At 39.4% G+C, this 9,175-nt stretch overlaps 1 protein-coding gene across 1 annotated transcript; it reads left to right on the top strand.

Annotated features, from left to right (window-relative positions):
• The first annotated feature begins 4,164 nt into the window (after positions 1–4,164).
• LOC124777242 (protein POLR1D-like) lies at positions 4,165–8,321 on the top strand. Its single transcript, XM_047252569.1, has 2 exons — positions 4,165–4,308; positions 7,766–8,321. Exons 1-2 carry the CDS (start codon positions 4,283–4,285, stop codon positions 8,184–8,186), a joined length of 447 nt encoding a protein of 148 aa, XP_047108525.1. The 5' UTR covers positions 4,165–4,282; the 3' UTR covers positions 8,187–8,321.
• Positions 8,322–9,175: the final 854 nt, after the last annotated feature.

Raw genomic sequence — 9,175 nt, 5'->3', positions numbered from 1 at the left:
TGATGTGTGATGTGTAACTGTCTCTGCTGTAATATGACACTGGAAAAAAAAGTGCTGACAGATACTGAGTCAGCGTTTTCCGACAGAACCTGCAGTGCCCTACTACTCAGACACTCATAGAAGAAACAGGAACTGAAATTATGGACACCGAAGCAAAAGCAGAAATTCTTAGCTCTATTTTCCTTCACAAACAATAATGTAGAAGTATTACCCCCATGTAATTCTCATGAACTACAAAGAAGAGTGATACAGATGTTAGTGTCACTGCTGTTAAGAAACTGATGAAAAATTGAACAAAGATTTAGGGTTCTGGCAGAATATCTTTCAGATTCTATACAAAATTTGGCAGAAAGTTAACCCATCTCTTACTCACAATATACCAAAGATCTCTCGAACCAAATAATGTGCCCATTTCTTGGAAGAAAGCACAAGTCACACCTATGTACAAATAAGGTAGCAGAAGTCATTCACAGAGCTGTTGTCCTATCTCCTTCACATCCATTTGTTGTAGGACCTTAGAATATATTTTGAATTCAAACGTAATGGGGTACTTAGAGCAGAATGACTAGCCAGCATAGATATCGCTATTCACACATAGATCAAGGCAGTCAAGCACCTGCAGTATTTTTTGATTTCCGAAAAGCGTTTGACGCAATACCACACCTACACTTACTATCGAAAAGTACGACCATATAGGGAAACAAGTGAGATTTGGGACTGAAATGAGGATTTCTTCATATGAATAGCACAGCTTGTAATCCTTGAATAGAGAGTCGATAGATGCAGAAGACTTCAGGTGTGACCCAGAGAAGTTTGCTGGAACCCTTGCTATTCATGCTGTATATTACTTACTTGCCAAACAATATTAATAGCAACCTCAGATGGTACAGTTGTCTGTCATGAAGTACTATCTTATTATAAGGGGCACAAATATTCAGTAAGATCTTGATAAGATTTCAAAGTGGTGTGGAGATTGGCGACTTACTTTAAACAAAAAGAAATATTGTACACTCCACAAAACCAAAATATTTAGTGTCATGAGATTGCAATCTCAGTGAGTCACAACTGTAATTGGTCAACTCATTCAAATACCTGAGTGTGTCAGTTTTTATTGATATGAAATGGGACGATCACATGTTGTCCTCAGTTGTAGGTAAAGAAGGTGACAGTCTTTCCTGCATCACTAGAATACTTGGAGAATTCAATCTGTCTACAAAGCATATTACTTGCAAGACACTCGTACAACCCATCCTACAACTGAGTTGGAGTTTGCAAGACTCATGCCATATAGGACCAACAGGGAATATTGAGCGTATACAAGAAGGTCAGCTCAAATGGCAATGGGTTTGTTTGACCCATGGGGGAGCATCACGGAGGTGTAGAAAAAACGGAACAAGATAACTTAACAGGTCTTCATTATGTTTTGGGGGGGGGGGGGGGGGCGGTATACTGAACCTGTTATAATTTCCTGGTTTGGCAACATTATGGCTGGAGCTTCAAATGTTGCTTCTATGCATAGTCCACTTACAGCTATAACTTCATAGTTTAGATTCACACTATTTTTAACATATACAGATACACCACCATGTTTAAAACTTGTTCTACAGTAGCTGGTTGCCAATTCATATCCAAATGATACACTTAATTTTAGTTCCTCATTGTTAAGCCAGTGTTCATTTATTGAAATAACAGTGCAGTTTAAGTTTTCCGGCCAATACTGAAGTTCATTAAGTTTGTTTTTAAGAGACTGCACATTAATATGTAAAAACACTACACTTGTAATTATCTTTTGTGGTTTTGCTCTAGCCCTTCAGCAAAACATCGTTGAGATGGGATGGAACTGCTGCTTTCCTCTTCCTCAGTATATGACCATTTCATGGATTTTCCAATGCTGACTGCTCCTTTAGACGACATGGTGGTGAAGTTCTTGTCTTGTTAAGGGGATGAGTGGCTGAAAATAAAAAAGCGTTGGATTTGCTTTCTGTTGCATGTAGGATGGGCAACAGTTTCTGCTGCATGTGTTGATGTTTCAGCTGTTGGTCCTATCACTGATGATTCTGCTGATTTTGACGATGTTGCTTCTCCTGCTGCTGAGACTGGTCCCATACCGGTACATTGAATTTTGCTGTTCGCTCTCTCCCTGCTCGCAATGATTTCATTTATCATTTTACACACAAAGTTTTTTCCTTTGTAATTTAGATGCATTCCGTGTTTTGTATGCTGGCATCTGTCCAATTTGCCTATATCAAGGACGCTACATTTTCTTCTTCTTCTTCTTCTTCTTGCATTACGGCCTCTTTAGGACCACGGGTAGCCCCTTCGTGGACTGCATTTTTCTCTTCTTCTCCCAGAACCTCTTCATTCTTTCTCTTCTCCTCTCCCACTCTTCTTCCGAGATCTTCAGTTTCTGTTTCTCCTGGCGGCCCCACTGGTGACATTCTAATCTTTTCCTGTATTCTTCTCTGTCATTGATCTCCGGCATATTTGTCGATGTATATTTGTTCCTCCAATTTTCCTTTCCTTCGACCTTGATCCCCAATTCTAACCAGTCCTTCCAAAGTTCAACGATCCACTTGGTTCCTGTCTTTCACCTTGTCCTCCCTGTTGTTTCCCACACTCTCTTCGTCATTCTGTCCATATTCATCCTAACTACATGCCCAGCAAACCTTGCCCTTTTGAGTCTGATTTCCCCGGATATTGTTCTCATGTTCCGGTACAATTCTTCCCTAGGTCTTCGCATCCACCTCTCTCCACCTCTTTTGGGACCTAGTATTTTTCTCAGTATCTTCCTCTCTTCTTTCTCTAGTTGCTCTGCCCCATTTCTTCCTAGTGTCATCGTCTCAGCAGCATATAATACTGCATTCCTCACTGTTGCCTTGTAGTGGATTATCTTTGCCCCTGTGGATATATTCTTTTTATTGTATACCTCTCTCGTCATGCAGAAGGCTGACCTCATCTTCTTTATCCTCTCTGTTATTCCCTCCTAGCTCCTCTTCCTTCCTGTTATAAATTCTCCCAGGTATTGAAATTTGTCCACCATTTGCACAGTGCCTTCTGGTGTTTCGCAGTCTGCAGTGGTGTTTAATGACTTTGTCTTGTTATAGCCGATCCTCAGTCCCACCTTTCTGGCTACCTTACTTAAGTTGTCGAGTTGTGTGTTTGCGTCTTCTTCCGTCTCACTTACTATTGCTATGTCACCTGCAAAGGCTAGGTAGTCCACTTGAGCCCTGTTGTCCTTTTTGTCCCCCACATGGGTCTTTGGTATTCCCATTTCTCGTTTATTGCTCTCCACCTGATCATTTCATCCAGTGCTATATTGAACAACAACGGTGACAATCCATCTCCCTGTTTAGCACCAGTCTTGATCTCAAATTCTTCTGACAGTGCTCCTCTGAATCTCACCCTTGCTTTTGTGTCTGTCAGAATTTCTTTTATGAGTTCTTGTGTAGTTCTATCAAGTCCTCTGTTCTTCAGGATCCTAACAAGAGTCTGTCTGTCGATGGCGTCATATGCCTTTGTGAAGTCCACGAAGGTTATTACTGTCTTTTTGTTTTTTAAGGCCCTATGTTCTATCAGTTGCTTCAGGATAAATATTTGTTCTACACAACCTCTTCCCTTCCTGAATCCCGCTTGGTAGTCACCAACTGTACTTTCTACCTGTTATTCTACTCTCTAGGCCATCCGAATAAGTCGAGTTTTCTTTCATCGTTTCTTGCTTCAACATCAGCTTAACGATTTTCTCCGTGTCATTTCGCAATGGTCGTCAGGTTCGCCGTGTAGCTTATGAAATAAATTAATATGTGAAAACTGCAGTCGCTTGAAGAGCCATTTCCTAGGCCACTTAGATTGTTCTTGTTTAATGCTAGCTGCGAACACAGACAACAGCGGAATTTCCTGTGTAACTGGTTAGTGTCCTGAAGCGAAATATCCTTTGTGAATGGGTACTCGCTTGCCGCTGAAACTTCTTTCCCAGACCGACAGGTGCGGGCCAGCAGAAGACTGAAATTGTGTCATGTGGACGTACGTGATTTCTGGCGATTTATTCCAAGCACAAACATATGCGTAGATATCTGGGTATACAGATCATCGCGTGAGGCCCGCCGTATACGTCAGCATTTTTATCGATAGTGTCGACAACGCTATCGATAGTCGTGAAGGTGCACAGTGACGAGTACTACTACTAGTATCGTTTGAAGGAGCGAAACGTAAACAAACTGCAGGATGAGCGTGTGACTCTATAGGAACTTGTGACACTGTTATTTATGGAAACACACCATTGGAAATGTCCACCGATAAGAGTCTGGACGAGTACGTTACCTTCAAAATATTAATGTCCGTGAGCACTGGCAGGAATCAAAGTAGAAAGATTCTTTTTGTTGATGTAACCTGTGACTAAACTTCCGTACCTGAAGTATTTCCGACAATCTTGCTTTATCGGGGTCAGTTTTACAATTAATTGTGTAATTCAGAAAATATAGGAAATATTCGTTGTACAGACACATTTCTGAAGTGTGTATATGGAACGTCAGGCGTAAAACCCATTTACATTCATTATGATGAGATGCGGCAGCATGTCGTGCGTTGGAAGGAATTGTTTGGATTCATGATTTTTGTGGAGCCGTCAGTACATTTAAATAAACATTATTTAGAAATCTGAGTAAATCGGACTCAGAGTTTAGAGATTATATACTTTTTCAGTGGAGTTATCAGAATTTGAATACTGGCAGGAGAAATGATGGATGTCCATAGAATGTTGGCGTGCCAGACGCGTTTTTTTAAGAAAGTAAATTGTTTGAAATTTTCTTTTCAGAGGAATTCGGTTTGATACCGTATTGCAAAGTATCATCCCATTCATCAGTCTACACCTATATTCATCAAACCACCATAAAATTCGTGGCAGAGGTTACGTCCCTTTATGCTAGTTTCCATTCACGCATGGAGCGCGGGAGGAATGACTGAATGCCTGTGTGTGCTGTAATTATTCTAATCTTGTCGTCACGGTCCCTATGTGAGCACTATTTGGGGGATTGTATTGTATTCCTACAGTCATCATTAAAAGCCGATGCTTAAACCTTGTTCGTAGACTTTCTTGGGATATTTTGTGTATCTTCAAGAGTCCGCCAGTTCAGCATCTCTGACAATCTCCCACGGATCAAACAAACGTGAACTTTCGTGCTGCCCATCTCTCTATTTGTTCAATATTCAATGTTAGTGCTGCTTGCCATGGGTCCCATGCACTTGAGTAATATTCTAGCACCGGACGCAAAAGTGATTTGTAAGCAATCTCCTTTGTAGATTGATTGCACTTCCCCAGTATTCTACCAATAAACTGAAGTTTACCACCTGATTTACCTACAACTGAACCTATGTGATGATTGTATTTCAGATCCCTACAAAGTGTTACGCCCGAGGTAATTTGTGAATTGACTGAGTCCAACAGTAACTTGTTGATATTATGGTCATAGGATACTATGTTTTCCGTTTTGTGATATGCACAATTTTACATTTTTGAGCATATAAGCATGCTGCTAATCTGTGCACCACTTCGAAATCTTATTAAAATCTGACTGAATACTTACGCAGCTTCCTTCATATAGTACTTTATTATAGTTAAGTGCATCATCTGCAAGAAGCCTGAGGTTACTGTTAATATTGTCTGGAAGGTCATTAATACACAACATGAACAGAAATGGTTCTAACCCTCTTCCCTGAGGCACACATGGAGTTACTTCTACATCTGATGATGTTATTATACTTGGTTATAAGATAATGTACTCTATTCCTATGCAGCTGTGCTGGATACCTGAAACTCTTTCAGTGTGACCAAATGCGGCTGTTAAGTTTTGTACAGTAATTTAGGGGTCATTGTCCTTCAAAAAAAACTCAAATTACCTGAAACACACATGCTTTGCCAGTATCATAACGTTACCACTGTACACAGTACACATCTCCGTTATTCAGGTGTAGTTTTGAGAGAAAACGATTGGTTATTGTATAAATCCGAAAGTGCTGAAATAGTTTGGAGATTTCATGCCAAACTGTATTGATATGGTGGCCTGTATTCATTACACATTCAGATTAGATTTACTTTCATTTCAATTGATCTGAAGTGAGGAGGTCCTCCAGGATGTGTAACATGTCAGAAAAACAATAATACATGACAAATGTTTACAAATCAAACAAATAAGCTAAAGTATCATTCCACAGGTCCCAAGTGGAATGATCGTCATTTTTTTAATGAACACTATACGAAATAATCATTTTACAAACACTAATGCACTGAATTTAACATAAAATAAGTTTTTTTTATTTCTAAGGTAATAAACATATAATAGAACTACTGTAAAACTTATTTACAGTGAACGCATTATTGTACTGAAATGGTGCAGAAGTTAGATTGTACTTTCTGCCATTCTTCAAACTCATACGTCTTATATGTCTGGTGAGGCAGGACGAAGGTTTGATTTGTAAAGATGTCACAGTTACTTATGCACTTCACATTGTGTGATTTATACTCTGATGCCATTTTCATATGACTTTTTTCATTTATTAGGTTTGCATTTCAATCATGTAGCATAAGTGTGCTGTCTCACTAGAATGTTGAATATTATTTGCTCCTCTCCTGAATCAGTCAATTATGGTTTTTATGTTGAAGGCAGGAATATGATGGGACAGCCCCTACCACTCTGAAATACTAGTCATATCTCTGCAACATACATATTTTGTTACAAGCTGCTGATACATCTACCTGTAACACTAACCTTGTAGGCCTACAAATTTCCTACGTAGCATAGCACCAGATGAAATGTCACCGAAAACATGCACTGTATAAGAAACCTAAACATAGCTATCTGAAGATTTGCATAGACTCTCAAAAGTGGTTACAAGAATGAAACAAAAGATTTTATTGACTGGCACCTGTGCATGTCCACAATTTTTAATGTAACCTTTGTATTTAACAAATTTGCAGCTGGTCTCAGTCGTGCTGAATAGAACAGCTGGACTGTTGTTTTTAACACGTTTTTCAAAAATCAAAGCTTTGCAACTGTAACTGCAATAAATTTGTGTATGTCTCATTTGAAATGATTAAATCTGATTTAAACAAACTGAAAGTCTGGGTTGGAATATGAAAAGGACAGGCTGCTATTCACTGTAAAGATGCGTTGAGTTGTAGACGGGCACAATGATAAGACCGTTACATATAAGCATTCGGCCAAAACTTTCATCATAAAAGAGAAGCATACACACATTCACACAAACAAGCAAAACATACGCATACGCACCTACGCTCACTACCTCCATCCCGATTGCTGTGGGTAGCCATCTATCCTTTTCATATGATTGTTAAATTATATGTTCTTAAAGAGTCTTATTATGAAATATTAAAATTGCCAGATATACAAACTGTTTTACTGCTTCTTTTGTATTCTTGAAGAAAGAAAGAGAGAACCTTGTACTTGACATTTTTGCACATAATTTGCCTGTGTGTAATATGTTTTGAAGGCATCTAGGGCTACAGTAAAATTTGGGCACCATCAGCATGTTTTTTCCATTCTTTGTCTCAATAAGTTGCATCTTTTCAGCAAAGCCCACTGAGTCCGCTTGGTCCAAGAACCAGAGAAAAGATCAGAGTGCATAGTGTAGACATTTATGTGCATTAGGTGGATGTCTGTGGATTACATTTTGTTTACAATTGAATTTTGTAGAGTTGGATGAAGATTCAATTTTAAAATGTCATGGAAATGTGTATTTTCTTATATTGCAGACTTGCTGAAGAAGAACTCCTGAAAGAAGCCAAACGAGCTGCCGAAAGGGCATCAATAGCTGGTGCCCTGGGATGGCAAAAGTGTCCATTAAGACAAATGAACAAGACATTTCTCAACAACACTGTGATTAATATTATGCATGCGAACAAACTTAAAACAAAAAAAATGCAAAATAGGAAGGCTCATTATGACTATGCAAAGGAAGAATTAAAGCATTCTACCCAGCAGCAGACAATAGCACAAAAACAGTCAACATATCCAAAAGTCAGTGACTGCCGTGGTTCAGATTCTAAAAGTGACCTAAAGCATACCAAAAGTGGGAAAGTGAACAAACTATTTGTGCAGAGATGCAAGAATAAAGAAAAGGCAGCCGTTGATCTTAGAAGTGACAGTAAAACAATCAAAAATAAAAGTTATTAGTTTTACGTAGCCTAACTATATTATCTTAACTATAGTAATGCTGACATTCATGTGCATTAGTACAGTATACAAACACATCTGTTGATTCATCACGTCATTCTTGTTGTACAAAATAGAAAAATAACATAATTTTAATGACCTACATCTACATCTACATCTATACTCCGCGAGCCACCTTACGGTGTGTGGCGGAGGGTACTTATTGTACCACTATCTGATCCCCCCTTCCCTGTTCCATTCACGAATTGTGCGTGGAAAGAACGACTGCTTGTAAGTCTCCGTATTTGCTCTAATTTCTCGGATCTTTTCGTTGTGATCATTACGCGAGATATATGTGGGCGGTAGTAATATGTTGCCCATCTCTTCCCGGAATGTGCTCTCTCGTAATTTCGATAATAAACCTCTCCGTATTGCGTAACGCCTTTCTTGAAGTGTCCGCCACTGGAGCTTGTTCAGCATCTCCGTAACGCTCTCGCGCTGACTAAATGTCCCCATGACGAATCGCGCTGCTTTTCGCTGGATCATGTCTATCTCTTCTATTAATCCAACCTGGTAAGGGTCCCATACTGATGAGCAATACTCAAGAATCGGACGAACAAGCGTTTTGTAAGCTACTTCTTTCGTCGATGAGTCACATTTTCTTAGAATTCTTCCTATGAATCTCAACCTGGCGCCTGCTTTTCCCACTATTTGTTTTATGTGATCATTCCACTTCAGATCGCTCCGGATAGTAACTCCTAAGTATTTTACGGTCGTTACCGCTTCCAATGATTTACCACCTATGGCATAATCGTACTGGAATGGATTTCTGCCCCTATGTATGCGCATTATATTACATTTATCTACGTTTAGGGAAAGCTGCCAGCTGTCGCACCATGCATTAATCCTCTGCAGGTCCTCCTGGAGTACGTACGAGTCTTCTGATGTTGCTACTTTCTTGTAGACAACCGTGTCATCTGCAAATAGCCTCACGGAGCTACCGATGTTGT

The sequence above is a fragment of the Schistocerca piceifrons genome, chromosome 2, assembly GCF_021461385.2.
Source record: "Schistocerca piceifrons isolate TAMUIC-IGC-003096 chromosome 2, iqSchPice1.1, whole genome shotgun sequence".
NCBI lineage: Eukaryota > Metazoa > Arthropoda > Insecta > Orthoptera > Acrididae > Schistocerca > Schistocerca piceifrons.
This window is presented reverse-complemented; position numbering and strand designations above follow the sequence as displayed.

What these genes read in the sequence shown, in the direction of transcription:
- LOC124777242 (XM_047252569.1), top strand. Translation starts at nt 4,283, where the DNA reads ATGTCCACCGATAAGAGTCTGGACGA. An exon ending in ACCGATAAGAGTCTGGACGA is followed by an intron (nt 4,309 to 7,765) that starts GTACGTTACCTT and finishes CTTATATTGCAG; the next exon opens with ACTTGCTGAAGAAGAACTCC.